General features: G+C 45.4%; 1 protein-coding gene across 9 annotated transcripts in view; it reads left to right on the top strand.

Annotated features, from left to right (window-relative positions):
* Window positions 1–1,680: 1,680 nt before the first annotated feature.
* Window positions 1,681–18,522, top strand: part of DENND1A (DENN domain containing 1A) — a 598,491-nt gene continuing 581,649 nt past the window's right edge. For 2 of the 9 annotated variants that reach the window (XM_075560476.1, XM_075560471.1), the window contains exon 1: window positions 1,681–1,889. Coding sequence is in view for 8 of the 9 variants with exons in the window: in XM_075560471.1 (XP_075416586.1) it covers window positions 1,873–1,889 (17 nt within the window). In the remaining variant the exon portion in view is untranslated. The remainder of the gene's footprint in view (window positions 1,890–18,522) is intronic. The other 7 variants (XM_075560469.1, XM_075560467.1, XM_075560470.1 and 4 more) reach the window with 5 other exon arrangements.

Raw genomic sequence — 18,522 nt, 5'->3', positions numbered from 1 at the left:
AGGGGGTCACTATGCGTCAGCACTGACTTGATGGTCTCTAGTTTTTCTACTCTTACCTTTTTGCCTTCTTAGCTCATTGCGTGCATCAGTGACTGTGTGAAGTGGAGGGGCAGGGGTGAGACATTACATGAACTTAAAGCCAAAAAAACCTAACTCATTGTCATTGAGATGATTCTGACTCATAGCGACTCCACCGACAGGGTAGACCGCTCCTGTGGATTTCAGAGACTTTACACTTTGAGTAGACAGCCTCATCTTTTTCTCTAGGAGCCGTTGGTGGGTTTGAACTGCTGACAGCTCATTGGTTAAAAGCCCAGTGCCTAGCCTACTACGTTACCAGGCCTCTTCTTAAATGAATTTATAAGGGCTGAAATGGCAGAAGGAATGGATAACATTTCAGAACAGGAAAAAAAAAAGTCCGTTCGAAAGTGACTTATATGAGTTTATAGTATCTTTTGATCTGTAGACTATACATTAGATTAGTAAGCACAAGTAAATCCATGCTTACTTTGTTTATTGGGTGCTCTGTTCCTCTCAGCAATTACAGATTTGAAAAAGAGGCTCTGGCTCTGTAGGATGCTGCTCTAGGGTAGGGAGAGACAGATGTCAGCCAGACCTAGAAGCAGAACTTTTGATGTGGTGGGAAAATCTGAAATTGTTCACTCCAGATTAGTAGTAAATAAGCACAAGTAAGACCATGCTTATCTTGCATATTGGGTACTTTGGCAGATTACTGAGAGGGTTGGCAAGAATGATGTATGGAAATTGCAGTGCTTGGTTCACTCCCCCATTCATTAAATGGTAGCTGTCATTATTGCTTCCTCTGTGATCTTTCTGGGCCTAGAGGGATGAAATTGAGAGTTCATGATCCTAAGACCCAAGGGGCTGGGGCAGTGGGGGTGGGAGGGGAGGGAAGAGAGAGGTAGCCTGAAATAACTTTATTTGCACTGAGTAAACTTTATCAAGAGCTGTTGTGGTGCCTCACAGTGACCTTAATATGGCAGGGTGGAACTGCCCCTGGCAGATGGGTTGGACCCAATGTGTGTAACCAGTGCGCCACCAGGGCTGATAGAGAGAGGCACAGGTTCTCACGGGGAGGGCAGAGCTGAGCCCCCACGTGGATCCTCTGGCGCTCCCAGTGACTTTTCTCTGAGCATATGGGTCTCTTTGAAGGGCGTGGTGCCCAGGGGCGGGCTTGTGGCTCCCTCAAGGAACTGGACTGAGAAATTGGAGGACTTTAAAGGGAACACCTGAGTCTTCACTGAGACCTGAATGGGAAGTAGATTCTCTGGGAGCAAAAGCTCCTGGGTCGTGGGGGAGGAGGAGGTCCTGCGACCTGGAGTGAGCTCTGGGATCTCCATAGGACTTGGATCTTTTCAGGGAGGCCGAGTGTGGAGGCTTCTAGGCGACAACCGTGGGCCGAAGATCCTGGGGGTGGCCCGCCCGGGGAACCAGAGCTGCCCGGCACGGGACGCGCCGGGCTGTGAGCGGATGCCGGGTGGCTGCTACCCGGCCCGCAGGCGGCCCCGCCTCCCCCGTGGACTACATTTCCCAGTCCACCCCGCGGGCGGCGGCGGCGGCGGCGGCGGCGGCGCGGGCGGGCGGGGGCGGCCGTGTGAGAGGCGGAGGGGGCGGCGCGCGCCGGGTACGCGCGCCGGCGACCGTGGCGTTCGCCGGGCTGGAGCGTGTACATTAGCCCCGGGAGGCCGCGGCGGCGGCGGCGAGCGAGCGAGCGAGCGAGCGGGCCCCAGCCGGAGGGAAGGGAGGAAGGGGCGGGGAGAGCACCAGAGGGAGGCCATCGGCCGCGGGCGGGCGGGCAGCGCAGCGCAGCGCCGAGCGAGGCCCGCGGGCCCATGAGGAGGCCCGGGGACCATGGGCTCCAGGATCAAGTGAGTGCGGCCGGGCGGAGCCGGGCCGGGCGCGGGGCGGCGAGGCCGGGCCAGGGCTGCAGGCCGCGGGCAGCCGGGGCATTTGTTACTGGGACCGGAGGGGCGCCCCGCGTGCCGGCGTCACGCAGGGTGGGGGGCGGTTGCCATGGCGATCCAGGGAGGCGCGGGGGCGGGGTGCGCGCGGGGCTCTGAGGGCGCGGGTGGTCAGGTGTCCCCTTTTCACTTGAAGGCGGGAACGGCAGAGTTGACTAGGTGGCTCCTACTCTTGGTTTGCGTAGACCCCCTAAAAATGTGTGTGTGGCGTGGCGAGGGGTGGTGGTGGTGGCAGGCAGGAAATCTCCGGAAGCAACTCCCCAGATGGGTGTGTTTGGGGTTGGGGCGTCCTGGAGAGGTGGCAGGTCCTGGGGAGGTTGCAGCCTGACTGTGTGGGCCCTATTGCCCCCGTCCCCTCAGAGTCGCGTCAGGTTCTTGGGGTGGCCATTCTTGGATTTAAGGCCTGCATGATCTGGAGGAAAAGGTCCCTTCCCGCTTCTAAGTCCCACCCTTATCTGTGAAAGTGTCTACTCATCAAGGGCCAAAGGTTATGGAGCCGTCAAGGAAGATTCCTCTGTAACTGTTGACCACTCGATAATCTTTGGAACGGTTTGGTAATCCAATCCGGCACATTCCTTCACTCATTCATTCACCTGGAGCCCCAGGTGGGGAGTTAACTTTCTGGGAAGTGGTTAACTCCGCATTGAAACATTGTTGCCTTCCTTCTAGACTTGGAAGTTGATTTTGAAAAGTGTAACTTTTGTGCTGTCCAGTTTTGGGTGTGTGGCTTTGGACTGACTCTATCTCCCTTCCCAGCCAGGTCCTCGTCTGGCCTCTCCAGGTAGCCCCAGACATGAGATGCGTTATCTCTCTAATCACTAGCAAATGTTCAGTTTTTCCCTGTGACTCATAGAACGGCCTGAGGGCATTTAAAGACAAAGTTGACAGCACAGGCTTTCTCTGGAAACAGCTTTCATAAGACCCTTTAAACCCTCTTACCAGAAAGCCCGTGGAATGTGTTTATTTCAGCGTTTTGAGGCGTGTGCCTAGGGAAGTTTGAAAGGGGAAGGGCCTCAGACGTGAAATCTCATGATTATTGGGAAATCTCATGATTATTGGGCCGCTGCATTGCATGCCCAGGTGCTGCCCGTTCAGTGTGGCCCTTGCCCAGCTTTGCTCGACGTCCTCCTCTCAGAATGTATCTAATGTGCTGTAAGCAGCCCTGAGACATTTGCTAAACAGAACTAGCCAAGTTTCCTTATAATGAACATGGGCAAGTTGGATGAACCCATTAATTCTTTATTTTCGTGGAAATGGGCGGGGGAGCACTTAGAAACATACTCCAAGCCCAAGTTTAAGAGGCTTGGGGGTAAAAAGACATAGTTTGTGAAGCATTGGGATTAAAGAGCCACTCCAAGTTTAGCTACTGCTTCTTAGTAAGAGTTGCAAACTTGGCTTTGAATAGCACTTATAAACACTTTCCAAAAGCCACCAGAGAGTTCCCAAGTATGCTTGTGAGACGCTTACCCTTCCTGTTAAGGAGAAGTTCAGAAACTTGCCTGACAGTGTCAGACCAGCATGAAATCCAGCAAGGAGACACCTGTAGGCATCATGCTCCTCTCAAGATGAATGCAGCAGACTGACACACACATTTCCCAAGTGTGTACTGTGAAGCGCTCTGTACTACCTGAGTCGTTGGGCAAAGGGACTTACTAAGGCATGAAATTAGTATAAAGAATAGCCCCCTTGATCTTGAAACTACAAACTGATAAAAAACTGCCTTGGGCAGTGAAAGAATATCAAGAGTGAAGTTAGGGAGAGTAGTTGGGGTTTATTTTAACCATGGGTTATGTAACTTCTGACTGCAGCTAAGAATGTAAAGCATGGATGGGCGAGGCAAACATCTCCTTAGCAGCAGGTGCCTTAGTTGTTGGAGAAAGTAGAACTTGGGTTCCTACTGACAGGACAGGACAGAACCATCACTACCCCTAGGCATTTCCCTAGCTGAGACCAACTGTAAGTGTACAGGTTACATTATGTATGACAGTCTTGGAGAGGGGACAGAGTACTTGGGGGCTTCTGGAAAAGGAAAGCATTTTGTCTGCCTCTAGTCTCTCTTGCTTATTATCCCTGATGCTGTGGTGAAATGAGCTCAGACTCGAGATGTACATCCGAGTTTTGTTGTCAGTAAGGTTGCTATTAGTTGGCATTGACCGGATAGCAGTAAATTTAAGTTAAACTGAAACCTCTTTCAACTTCTGTTTCCACGGTGGGCAGACTATATAGACCCATGAGGAAGAAGAAACACAGTACCATTCAGATACTCAAAAACAAAACAAAAAAACCCCCAAACCCTCCAAAAAACAAAAACCTCCAAATCGAAAATTTCACTGCCATCAAGTCAGTATGGACTCATAGCAACCCTATAAGACAAGGTACGATTGCCCTTATTGGTTTCCAAGACTGTAAATCTTTATTAGGCCTGGACAACCTAATTTTATCTTTCTTCTGAGGACCAGCTTGTGGGTTAGAACTGCTGATCTTACAGTTAGCAGCCCAACATGTAACCACTATGCCACCCCTCACATGCATAGTAGAACCATATTAAAAACACAGTTATTGTTAGTTTCTTTCACACTTTTTCTCTTTTTTTTTAAACAAAAGACTTAGAACATCAGCTGTGTTCAGCTGGTACATTTTTATACTAGAAATGCCAGAGACAGGCTTGTTTCAGTTAATGGAGAAGAAAGTTTTGATGATTAAGGAATTAGACTGTTTACTGTATGAAACAATACTTAAAAACTCTCATTGTTAAAAAATAAAACTGATTATAAAAACAATGCTGTGTGCCAGTGTGAAGCGGATGTGTGGAGGGTGACCAGTAGTAATGCATTTTGACTTGCTAGGCGCACAGGTATTTGGATTTAGTGTGGGATCAGTCGCTCCTTTCAAGTGAAAGTGGTGGAGAATGATCTCTGCCTGGCTTCATGGGAATAATGCTTTATATGAATCTGACCATCAAATCGCCACAACTCTCCAATGATGTAGGTGCTGCTCTTTACTCACCACATTTATCAGATGAGAGAATGGGAGTGCTTATAGGCCTGGATCAGATGTCATTCCCAGGAAGCCAGCCCTGCCTGGTGCCCCCACCCCCCACCTGGGTCCGGTGCCCCTCAGTGTTTCCCTGACCTCTTGCCCTTATCACTATCATAACCCAAAGTCCAGTTCCTTGACTGTCTCTTATATTAAATCAGAAGCTTCTCGAGTGCAGGGACAGTCTCATTTCATTTGATCTGCCTATATCAATTCAAAGGACCCTCGGCACTATCAGGTAAATGGTGGCCTACTAACTTCAAGGTTGGTGGTTCAAACCCATCAGCCGCTTCATGAGAGAACAGATGAGACTATGCTCCCATAAAATTCACAGCCTCAGAAACCCTACCGAGGGTTTCTGTGAGTCAGAATCGACGGGGTGGCAATGGGTTGTCAACCCAATATCCGGAACATGTTCATTTAGGGAAAGTTTGTGCCAAGTGGGTACATAGTATTCAAAGGATAGCTTGGTTATTTGAACTCTAAGGAGGAAGAGTTTTTATATATATATATTTTTAAGCCAAAATGTGTTGTAGGCTGGCAGCTCCTGACCAAAGACAGTGTAGTCCCTTTTCATTTTCATAAAGAAACATTATCTTGCCTCAAATCAAATGTAATTGACAAAGGAAAGAGAGTATCACCAGGATGCAGGCAGCACCCTGGAATGCTCCTAAACCCTAAACCTGAGGTGACTTTTATGTTGGAGGGATAAAAGGAGCAGTGATGACTGGCCATCTTCTACAGGTATGTTTAAATCTTACTTAGTTTCTGAGTGATCCCAGTGGACTGGAATGTGGTTAATATGAAACAATTTAACTGAGAGTGCAGGCACACAGCAGGAAACTGTGTGGTAGTTTAATATTGCTTGTGGTGACATCCTAGAAATTATTTCCAGGCACCAAGTGCAGGAAGTGGGCAGTAAGTAATCGGAGGAAGTATTCTAGGTGCGCTTGAGGAAAGCTGACACATTTATGGACTCAGAGAAAAGTGATGCTGAGATTTGAAGTCATAGGAACAGGACAGAGCAACTGACCTGGCCTTGCAGTGATCATATTCTGCGTTATGTCTTGTACTCCAGCCTCTAGTCGCTGCCAGGCTCGGATCTTTGTGAGGTTGGTGGCCAAGGCACTCATTCACTCTCTCTATTTCAGTCAGAATTGTCAAACACATCTTAAGTACTCAGTCCATGCCCGCCATTGTTAATGTCATGTGCCTGGTGGTGTGTTAAGTACTGGGGACACAAAGCTGGGAAGATTGAAGACCTCCCAAAGTACTCATCAGACTGACATGCAAAATAATAACACTCCCCTTCATGTTTCCCCTCCCGGCAGATAAACTCAAGTCTAATATAATTTTATAATATAAACTTGTTATGGTAGAGAGATAGCCAACGATGAATCAATACATAGGTGGAGAGACTGTAGAGGGGGCAGGGTCAAGGAAGGATGGCTTTATCAATGAAATAATGCTTTAGATGAGACACTAGAGGTGAGTAGGAGTGCTGGATAAGAGTGAGCAGAGGTAGAGGCAATGGGGTGGTGGTGATGAGGGTGGTGATGGTGAGTTTGGTAATGATGGGGGTAATGTTATTGATGATGGCTGTAGTAATCGCAACAGAGAGGAGCGTGTTCTCAACATATGAGGACATGGCATATTAGAGAAATAACAGTGACCATTTATTTAAGCCCCAAGGACTGTGCTAGACACTGGGATTTACCACGGTGGAGTAGAGAAACATTTATTCTCTCATGGTGTTTATAATCTAGTGGAACTGACCAATGAAAAACAAGCCAACTCATAGGGTTGTGGCAAAGTGGATTCGTTGTAAAGGAAACAAGATGCCCAGAGAGCGGAGCGAGCCGCTGTCCTATTTTTGTAAGATGACATCTGAGCTGAGATGTAAAGGATGAGCTGGCCCTAGTCATGTAAAGTGGCAGGACTCTTCATTCCAGGTAAAGGGTAGCGCATATGCGAAGGCCTGAAAGCAAGAAAAGGGTAGCCGTATTTCAGGGAGTGTCGGAAGGCCTGTGAATCTGAGTAGTGACTGATAGCAGAGAGGCTTGAAAGGAGGGAGGGGGAGAGTCAAAGTGAAAGAGGGAGCTCCTGAGCACAGGAGAGGAGCCTGAGCAGGACTAGCTTAAATGAGATGTTTTATAAAATTCATCCTCCGAAACACAGTATTTTGAGCATATTCACAGAAGTGTGATGGCTATAGTTTAATCACCCCACGTGCCCTTTTAGCTGTCATTTCCCATCCTTCTCCCCGCCCAACCCCTGGTGGCAACCACAAATTTCTGTTTCTGGAGGTATGCCTTTTCTGAGCGTTTCATATGAATCGATTTACACAACAGTTTCCTTTTTGTGTCTGGTGTCTTTCACTTGGGCTTACTGTATCAGGGTTCATCTGTGTTGTTAGCATCTATCATTTTTTTTTTGCCGAATATTCCATTACATGGATAGTCTCCATTTTGTTTAATGACACTTGGTCGTTAATAGCTATTTGGGTGTTTTTCACTTTTTGACTAATACTAATGATGCTATGAACACTTCTGTATACCTTTTTGCGTGCCTTGACATTTTTATTTTTCCTAGGTAAAAACCTTGGTGTGGAATTACTAGGTTATATAGTATCTCTCTGTTTAACATTTTGAAGAACTTTTTTAAAGCATGGTTATCTCCTTGTCTAAACTAGAGTCCCATTGTGGCTTTTGATTTGACCTCAATGAGCTATGTAGTAAACAAAAGATTAGATGCTTGTCTCAGAAAGTGCTGGGACTTGAACTGGAGGCAAGGTAGGATTTGGAGAAGGAAGGACGACCTCCCAAAGGAAGAATAGTGAATGTTCTATGACTTCAAAATGGGGATAAATCCATCTTATTGTTTTCAGGTACAAAGAAATGGCTTTGGTTTCTTAAGATAGCTCTGCTGCAGTTTTTTTCTGGACTGCTCTTTAAAGGAGCTCCTTACCAAAAAGCAAGACAGCCTTGTTTTGTGAGGCCTGTCGCATGGCACAGCTGATGATGTATCTCCTTGCCGTGTGTTGAGAATAGAAGTTTAAATGTAGCTTCTCCAGTACATCTTCCTCGAATACAGCAGTTCTCAACCTGTGGGTCGCGACCCCTTTGGGGGCCAAATGACCCTTTCACAGGGGTCGCCCAATTCATAACAGTAGCAAAATTACAGTTATGAAGTAGCAACGAAAATAATTTGATGGCTGGGTGTCACCACAACATGAGGCACTGTATTAAAGGGCCGCGGCATTAGGAAGGTTGAGAACCACAGCTCTAATACCTCCTTGCTTCCCTCTCCATAATGCTCTCGTCCCAGTCCCTAGAAGAGACTGCAGAAAGAGTTGGGACAGTGGAATAATGGACTCTTTGGAAGCTTGACTTATTGCCATTAAGTGGATGCTGACTCATAGCGACCCTGTAGGACAGGGTAGAACTGCCCCTAGGAGTTTCTGCGTCTGTAACTCTTTACAGGAGTAGAAAGCTCTATCTTGTGTAGCTACGGGTGGTTTCAAACTGTGCATCTAGAGGTGAGTATCCCAGTACATAACCTCTATGTCACCAGAGCTCTCCATCATTAATGCAGTCAGCCGCTTACGTTGTCACTTGTTGGGGAAGTTGCCACTCCATTTTCCTAATTGTAGCCAATGTACCCAATTGGAGGGGTTGTATATAGCAAATAAGAGGGGGCTTCTGAAAGTTCATGGGAAAAAAATGCCATTCTCATTAAATTACATTTCATTTGTCCATGAACTTTTTAAAGCCCCTTTGCAGGAAGATTGAAAGAAGGAAATAAAACCTGGAGTATTGCTCTAGGACAGAGGTTCTCAACCTATGAGTTGCGACCCCTCTAGGGGTCGAACAACCCTTTCACAGGGGTCACCTAAGACCATATTTCTGATTGTCTTAGGAACCGAGACACTGCTCCTCTCTCTGTCGTTAGGCGGGACTGCCCGCATGCAGGTATGCCCAAATACAGGGTCACCACAACATGGGGAACTGTATTAAAGGGTCACGGCATTAGGAAGGTTGAGAACCACTGCCCTAGGAAGCATGCTTTAATTTTAATGCAGGTATGGAATTTGTCCGTTCTAGGCTGGAACTCTAGTTGTAGGCCACCAAAGTTCAGCTTTCCCCCGGCTTTTGGGGAAAACCAATCTTTGGATTTGCAACATCCTTTTTGCTTAAAAGGATTTTGTTGGGAAATAGCTCAACAAGTACAAAAAATAAGCAAAAGAAAGCAAAACATGGTCTCCTCTGCTTTTACTGGAACCCATACCCGTTCTTTTCAAGTGTTTATGACTTGTCAAGGAGCCAAATAAGGGAAATAGAACAAAAAAATCTGTTCAAAATCCCTAAGTCTCTGTAGAAAAGAGGTTACATCCAAAAAACGATTTGGAAATTGGTTATGGCATTTGGAATGCATTTTTCTCCATTAGGAATAATACCCCCTGCCATTGACTTGATCCCACCTCATTGTAACCCTATAAAACAGAGTAGAACTGCTTCATAGGGTATTAAGGCTGTAAATCTTTATGGAAGCAAATGGCCTCATCTTTCCCCGTTGGAGCTGATGGTGGATTAGAACATCTGACCTTTTGGTTAGCCGCTCAACACTTACTCTACTGTTGCCAGCAGGCACATTTTAGGGATAATGTTAGATATAAATCATTGGCTTTCAAGGGCAGAGGCATTCCAGGCAGAGGGGACTCTGCATATAAAAGAAGCACAGAGAGCATAGGTGAAATAGGTGGGCAAGATGATAGGAGGTAATGTTGAAAGAGTAGGCTTCTGAAGACTGAGCCATTGAAGGGTTGACAGATGTTTCAGGATCAGATTTGGGTTTTCAAAAATATTACTCTGGCAGTAGTAGTTTGGAGCAATGATATTCCTGGCTTGTGGAAGATGATCCATTATGGTCCGAGAAGATTGTATTAGAACTCAGATTTTAATATGAAATGTCAAGATTTCTATTGCTGTGTTTTCTAATGTATATATTAGTACAGTGATTTATAAATAGAAATAGATTAAATATGCCATATATACTCGAGTATAAGACGACTCGTTATCAGCTGAGGCATCTAATTTTACACAAAAACTGCATAAAACATGGGCTGAAAAGGTCGGCTTATACACGAGTATAGATGGTGTGCCCTTTTTTTTTTTGGCTAATAGGAAGAAATGAATAGAAGAAAGTGGAGACTAATAGTTTATATCGCCGAAGATCAAGACCTTAGGTAAGGTTTTGGTATTAGAAAGTAAAGAGATGGATTTAAGAGTGATTTTAGGTGGAATTGGCAAGGTTTGGTGACAAATGACATACTAGAGAAGAATCAAAGATGACGTGTCAAGGTTAGAAACGTTCTCTTATAAATGAGGTATTTGTAAGGTGACGACTGGTTCTCTGTGCTTGCTTTCCTGTGAGGAAAAGTGAAGAATTATAATTGGGAGAGTTCTGCAGTGAGAAAGGAAGACATCCTGAAAGGATCTCCATGGTATATGTGTGTGGCTTGTTAGCTCAGTCCAACTAAAAGTGGGCTGGGCCATGGTGTTGCAGGGAGATTTGTCCATGATAGATTTAGAGGGGAAGATTTCAGGGGACATGGTAGCATTGATCTAACCTAGGCAGTATGAGTAGATGTGAGGAAGGAAAGCCATCCTACAAGATACTGTGAGTGCAACCCAAGAGTTACTGTACCGCAGGGTGTGAGAGGGGCAGGGGATGTAGCATTAGTGACACGGGGGGTTGAGCCCCCAGATCTACACAATTCCTACATGTGTTACAAATTTCTGGACTTCAGTTTTTCATAAAAGAAGTTAATAAATTCACCTTACACGGTGTGTGTGGAGTCTTGGCTTTGGCATTGGTGTGAGTCTGGCATGCTGGCAGCGAGTGCAGAAACAAGCATATTTCTGAACTTGGGATTGATGCCCTCCCTTCAAGACCTCCAGCTTGACAAAGACTTTGTTGAGCTTTTTGTTATTGACCTGCATTTTCCTTAGATCCTATATGTCCTGGCAAATTGCATGATCCTTAGAAACTTAATGATAGTGACTATGTGTTGGGCTGAGATCCGCAAGGGCAGCGTTTCAAAACCACAAGCTCTCCTCGGGAGAAGGACAGGGCTTTCTACTCTCATACAGAGTTCCAGTCTGGGAAACAGTACACTGGGGCAGTTCTACCTTGTCGCATAGAGGATCTGTGAGTCAACATCTACTGAATGGCAATGAGTATGTGAGAATTTGACCATGTCTATATTGCTGCCCTCAGGTAGTGCCTGAGACTAGAAAAGAAAGATTCTAGAAAAAAAACTAGATTGATTTAAAACAAAAATAGCATTCTCTCTTCTTCTAGAGTTTCTAATTTTTTTGTTTTTCTCACATTATTAGCTTTTATGATGTTCTTGATTTCTCCCTAACTTACCATACGTGTGGTTTTGTTGAGCCCCTGCCTTGATTTCCTTTCGCCTTCCTTTACTAATCAGTATAAAGTTGGCTGTATTGTTGTAGTCCTGGATTGCCCCTTCACTACACATCTGGGGGTTGAGGTTATTTTTTGGCTCAAGTATTATCATTACATTATTATTTGTTTTCTGGAATATACAAGGGGGGCCTCAAAAAGTTTTTAAAAAATTATTTTATTAGGGGCTCGTACAACTCTTTTCACAATTCATACATACATGTATGTGTCAAGCACATTTGTTGCCCTCATCATTCTCAAAACATTTGCCTTCTGCTTGAGCCGTCGTCAAAAAGTTGGTGGGAAGAGCCCATTTCTTTTAACTCCATTTTCCATGTACTTTTTGAAGTCCTCTCATATGTTCAGGTTCTTATAGGAGACAACCACTTGTAGAAATGGTACTCAAATGGTTTGAGTTTTGTATGTCTGCAAATGATGTCTGTTTCTCACATTTGATCAATAGATTATATGAACATTGAGTTTTAGGTTGAAGGCATTTTCTTCAGACTGTTGAAGAAATGTCTCCATCGTCTTTTAGCTTCTGCGTCATTCCTGAAGACAGTAATCAGGTTCTTCCTAAGTTCTTATGTTTTCCTCTGGCAGAGTATCTTCTTTGTGCTTGAACCAATACTACGTTATCTAACTTCCTTACCTTTAAAATAAGTCTGGTTGCGCAATAGTGTAAGTCCCTCAATGTCCCTCTTCTAATTGTTTTGGGTAGTCTAGGTCTCTTGCACAGTGGAGTTTCAGAAAGTTCATGGGAACATTCTCTTATCTTTTAATTCCATTTTCCTAAGAACTTTTTGAAGCTCCCTGGTTTTCTCATGTTTTCTCAGCTTGTCAGCTTTCACTTTGATTGTAATTGCTTCTAATCTCTGGACTAATTTGTAGAGAGTCTCCGTAATATCCAGCCTCCCCACCCTTACAAATGGTATTGTTTTCTTTACAAATCATTTAAAGTTCCTTTCAGTAATGTAGTTTTAGAGTTTTAAAGGTAGAGCCTTGGGCATCTTTTGTTAGATTTAAGCAAAGGTATTGATGCTTGTTAACAAATGCTTTTTAATTTTTGTTTGCTAATTGTTGGTAGCATATTGAAATACAGTTGATTTTTGTGAGTGTGTATTGATCCTGTACCTAGTAACGTTTCTAACTTTACTTATTAATTCTAATGATGTGTTTGTAAATTCTTTTTTTCTATGCATACAATCATTTTTTTGCAAATAATTATATTTTTACTTTCTCCCTTTGATCTCTCCACCTTTTCTTTCTTCACTTTCCCTAGCTGATGTGATGTGATGTTGAGTAGGTGTCGTAAGAATAGACACAGGTTGTGTGCTTGAATTTAAGACACAGTGTTGATATTGGTAAGTTTTTCTTAGATGCCCTTTGACAGGTTGAGCAATTCCTATCTTTTTCTAGTGTGTTGAGAGTTTTTGTCATGAATAGATGTTCACCTTTTTTTATTAATCATTTGATTGGGGACTCATACAACTCGTCACAATCCATACATACATCAATTGTGTAAAGCATATTTGTACATTCATTGTCCTCGTCATTCTAAAAATATTTTCTCTCCACTTAAGCCCTTGGCATCAGCTTCTCATTTCCCCCCTCCCTCCTCGCTCTCCCCTCCCTCATAAAACCTTGATATTTTATAAATTATTATTACTGTGTTTTATCTTACACTGTCCAATGTCTCCCGTCACCCATTTTTCTGTTGTCTTTCCCCTAGGGAGGAGGTTATGTAGATCCCTGTAATCAGTTCCCTCTTTCTACCCCCCACTCCCTCCACCCTACTGGTAGTGCCACTCTCACCACTGTTCTTGAAGGGATCATCCGTCTTAGATTCCCTGTGTTTGCGGTGCTTATCTGTACCAGTGTACATCCTCTGGTCCAGCCAGATTTGTAATGTAGAATTGGGATCATGATGGGGGTGGGGTGGGGAGGAAACATTTAGGAACTAGAGGAAAGTTGTATGTGTCATCATTGCTACACTGCTCCCTGACTGGCTCTTCTCCCCACGACCCTTCTGTAAGGGGATGCCTGTTGCCTACAGATGGGCTTTGGGTCTCCACTCTGCACATCCCCTCATTTACAATGATTTTTGGCTCTTTGATGCCTGATACCTGATCCCTTCAACACCTCGTGATCACACAGGCTGGTGTGCTTCTTCTATGTGGGCTTTGTTGCTTCTGAGCTAGAGGGTCGCTTGTTTACCCTCAAGCCTTTAAGACCCCAGACACTATATCTTTTTTTTTTTTTTTACATTTTATTAGGGGCTCATACAACTCTTATCACAATCCATACATATACATACATCAATTGTATAAAGCACATCTGTACATTCTTTGTCCTCATCATTTTCAAAGCATTTGCTCTCCACTTAAGCCCTTTGCATCAGGTCCTCTTTTTTTCCCCCTCCTTCTCCACTTCCCCCTCCCTCTTGAGCCCTTGATAATTTATAGATTGTTATTTTGTCATATCTTGCCCTATCCGGAGTCTCACTTCCCCCCCTTCTCTGCCGTCTCCATCTCCCAGGGAGGAGGTCACATGTGGATCCTTGCAATCGGTTCCCCCTTTCCAACCCACTCATCCTCTACTCTCCCAGTATCGCCCCTCACACCCCTAGTCCTGGAAGTATCATCCACCCTGGATTCCCTGTGCCTCCAGCTCCCACATGCACCAGTGCACAACCTCTGCCCTATCCAGTCCTGCAAGGTAGAATTCGGATGATGGTAGTTGGGGGGAGGAAGCATCCAGGATCTGGGGGAAAACTGTGTTCTTCATCGGTACTACATCACACCCTGACTGACCCATCTCCTCTCCTAAACCCCTCTGTGAGGGGATCTCCAGTGGCCGACAAATGGGCTTTGGGTCTCTACTCTGCACTTCCCCCGTCATTCACTATGGTATATATCTATAATTTTTTTTTGCATGATGCCTTATACCTGGTCCTTTTGGCACCTCGTGATCGCACAGGCTGGTGTGCTTCTTCCATGTGGGCTTTGTTGCTTCTGAGCTAGATGGCCGCTTGTTTACCTTCAAGCCTTTAAGACCCCAGACACTATCTCTTTTGATAACCGGGCACCATCAGCTTTCTTCACCACATTTACCTGTTCACCCGCTTTGGTTTCAGCAGTTGTGTCGGGAGGGTGAGCATCGTAGAGTGCCAATTTAATAAAAGAAAGTATCCATGCATTGAGGGAGTGATTGAGTAGAGGCCCAAGGTCCTTCCGCCACCTTAATACTAAACCTATAAATAAAGACACATAGATCTATTTCCCTATCCATATATATATATATATATATATATATATATATATATATATATATTTGCATGTACATGTCTTTGTCTAGACCTCTATAAATGTCCTTTGACTCCTAGCTCTTTCCTCCATCTCCTTTGACTTTCTTCCTGCCCTACTACCATGCTCCGTCCCCACCTGGGTTACAGCTATACCTCTTCTTTATGTAACCTTACCCTTGATCATTCCCTACCAGGTCTCCCACTCCCCCCTCACTACCATTTTGGGTCCCATGTTGTTTCCTTGTCCCTGTGTTTGTTAACACCACTTCCTTACCACCACCACCACCTCTCCCTATCCCAAGTACCCCCGGAACTGTCAGTCCCTTTGTTTTTCCTCCAGATAGTTCATCCAGCCTGTCTTATTTAGACAGACCTGTGGAGACAATAACATGCATGAAAACAAGACAGAGGAAAACAAAGCAACAGTATACAACCAGACAACAAAACAACAACTAACCGCTGACAAAGAACAAAACAAAACACATCAAGAAAGAAAAGCTTGTAGTTAGTTCAAGGATCGTTTGTTGGCCCTTAGGAGTGTTTTCCAGTCCAGTCTGTTGGGGTACCACGCCCTGGCCCCAAAGTCCACTTTCAGCATTCCCTGGGGACCTTGCCACTCCATTCCCTTGCTGTTCCGCTGCACTCCCCCAGTGCTTTGCCTCGGTGTGGTGGGATCAGGTCAGGTGCAATTCCCACACTGTGTCTCCGGTGCTGTCCCCTGTATCGCCCTTGGTCACTGAGGGGCATCATGTCTCATAGTGGGACCAGCCATGTTGTTCTCTCTGTGGACTGGCTGCTCTAATCAGGAACATCATCCTCATGGTCTGTTATGGCAGGCTGTGCTTCACTTTCTCCTCCTCCCCCTTCATTTGCTCCCGTGTGCTCTGATCAGATATGTCCATCTCTCAGAGCTGCAGAATCAATGTCGTCCTTTGAAACAAATTCTTCTCGGGGGAGGGGCAGGAATGCACTTAATTTTTGGTGCTGGGGCCAGCCTCCCAGACCTCTCCACTGGTTCCCTACTCCACGCCGGGATGTTGCATTCACACCTTGCGGCACTGGGTTGAAGTCTGGTCCCACTTTCCCTATGGAGATATAAACAATACCCTCCCCTTGGGTGGGTTGACACTATATCTTTTGATAGCCAGCCACCATCAGCTTTCTTCACCACATTTACTTATACACCTACTTTGTTTTCAAAGGTGAGCATCATGGAATGCCAAATTATTAGAACAAAGTATTCTTGCATTGAGGGAGTACTTGAGTGGAGGCCCAATGTCCATCTGCTACCTTAATACTAAACCTATAAATATATACACATAGATCTATTTCTACATCCTCATATATAAATATATTTACATATGTACATGCCTTTATTTAGACCGCTATAAAGGCTCTGCCTCCTAGCTCTTTCCTTTATTTTCTTTTGCTTTCCTTTTATCCCACTATCATGCTCAGCCTTCATTGGGTTTCAGTAATTCCTCTCAGATACATTACCCTTGATCACGCCCTACCAGGCCTCCTACACCCTCCTCACCACTGATTTTGGATCACTTGTTTCCTTGTCCCTGGGTTTGTTAACACCACTTCCTTTCCCCCACATCCCCCTCTCCCATGTCCCCCGGAGCTGTTGGTCCCGTTGTTTTCTCCTCTAGATTGTTCATCCAGCCTTTCTTATTTAGACAGACCTGCGGAGATAATAACGAAGATTCAGGTATGCTCCACATCAGTAAAATGTCTAGGGGTCCAGTGGTGTGGGGCATGTTGAGATATTCCTACTAAAGTGAAGGATAAGCTATTGCATTTAGCGCCCCCAACGACTGAAAAAGAGGCACAACGCCTAGTGGGCCTCTTCGGATTTTGGAGGCAACATATCCCTCACTTGGGTGTTTTACTTCGACCTATTTATCAAGTGACAAGAAAAGCCTCCAATTTTGAGTGGGACACAATACAAGAAAAGGCTCTTTTCAGGCTGCCGTGCAAGCTGCTTTGCCACTGGGACCATATGATCCAGATTACCCAATGATGCTAGAGGTGTCAGTTGTAGATAAAGATGCAGTTTGGAGTCTTTGGCAGACCCCTATTGGTGAATCACAGTGTAGACCATTGGGGTTTTGGAGTAAAGTCCTGCCATCCTCTGTAGACTACTCCCCCTTTGAAAAATAGCTGTTGGCCTGTTACTAGGTCTTGGTGTAGACTGAACGCCTCACCATGGGCCACCAAGTCACCATGAGGCCTGAACTACCCATCATGAACTGGGTATTGTCTGACCCACGGAATCATAAAGTTGGACATGCGCAGCAACACTCCATTGTTAAATGGAAGTGGTATATAAGAGATCGGGCCAAAACAGGACCTGAAGGAACAAGTAAGCTGCATGAAGAAGTGGCCCAAAGGCCCACAGTCTCCACTCCTGTCACATTGCCTCCTTTCTCCCAGTCTGCACCTATGGCCTCCTGGGGAGTTCCTTACCATACTTTAACTGAAGACCAAAAAAGTCATGCATGGTTTATGGATGGCTCTGCCCGATATGCCGGTGCCACTCGTAAGTGGACAGCAGCAGCACTACAGCCCCTTTCTGGAATCTCCTTAAAGGACAGTGGTGAAGGGAAATCTTCCCAATGGGCAGCGCTTCGAGCAGTGCACCTGGCCGTTCAGTTTGCATATAAGGAAAATTGGCCAGATGTGAGACTGTATAATGATTCATGGGCTGTGGCTAATGGTTTGGCTGGATGGTTGGGGAATTGGAAGGACCATGATTGGAAAATTGGCGACAAGGTGGTGTGGGGAAGAGGTATGTGGATAGACCTCTCTGAATGAGCCAAGAAAGTAAAGGTAATTGTATCTCATGTGAACGCTCACTAAAGGATTCCCTCTGAAGAAGAGGACTTTAATAATCAAGTGGATAAGATGACACGCGCTGTGGAGACTGGTCCTCCTCTTTCCTCTGCCACTCCTGTTATCGCCCAATGGGCACATGTACAAAGTGGACATGGTGGCAGGGATGGAGGTTATGCATGAGCATAATAACATAGACTTCCACTCACCAAGGCTGACTTGACCACTGCCACTGCTGAATACCCTATTTGCCATCAGCAGAAACCAACATTAAGTCCAAGATATGGAACCATTCCTCGGGGAGATCAGGCAGCAACTTGGTGGCAGGTTGATTACATAGGACCACTTCCATCATGGAGGGGGCAGCATTTTGTTCTTACTGGAATAGACACCTACTCTGGATATGGATTTGCCTTCCCTGCACGCGATGATTCTGCCAAAACTGCTATTCGTGAACTTACGGAACGCCTCATCCACATGGCATCCCACATAGCAAGGAACTCACTTTACAGCAAATGCAGTGTGGCAGTGGGCCCATTCCCATGGAATCCACTGGTCATATCATGTTGCTCATCATCCTGAAGCAGCTGGCTTGATACAACGATGGAATGGACTCCTAAAGACACAATTACTAGGTGGCAACAACTTATGGGGCTGGTACAATGTTCTCCAGGAAGCTGTATATGCTCTAAACCAGTGGCCAGTATATGGTGCTGTGTCTCCATTAGCCACAATTCATGGGTCCAGAAACCACGGGGTGGAAGCTGGAGTGGCACCATTCACTATTATTCCTAGTTATCCACTTGCAGCATTTTTGCTTCCTGTCCCAGCAACTCTGTGTTCCTCAGGCCTGGAGGTCCTGGTCCCGAAGGAAGAAACTCTCCCACCTGG

This window comes from Tenrec ecaudatus, chromosome 10 (genome assembly GCF_050624435.1).
Source record: "Tenrec ecaudatus isolate mTenEca1 chromosome 10, mTenEca1.hap1, whole genome shotgun sequence".
NCBI classification, from domain to species: Eukaryota; Metazoa; Chordata; class Mammalia; order Afrosoricida; family Tenrecidae; genus Tenrec; species Tenrec ecaudatus.
The sequence above is the reverse complement of the archived record's forward strand: the minus strand, read 5'-3'. Positions and strand labels throughout refer to the sequence as shown.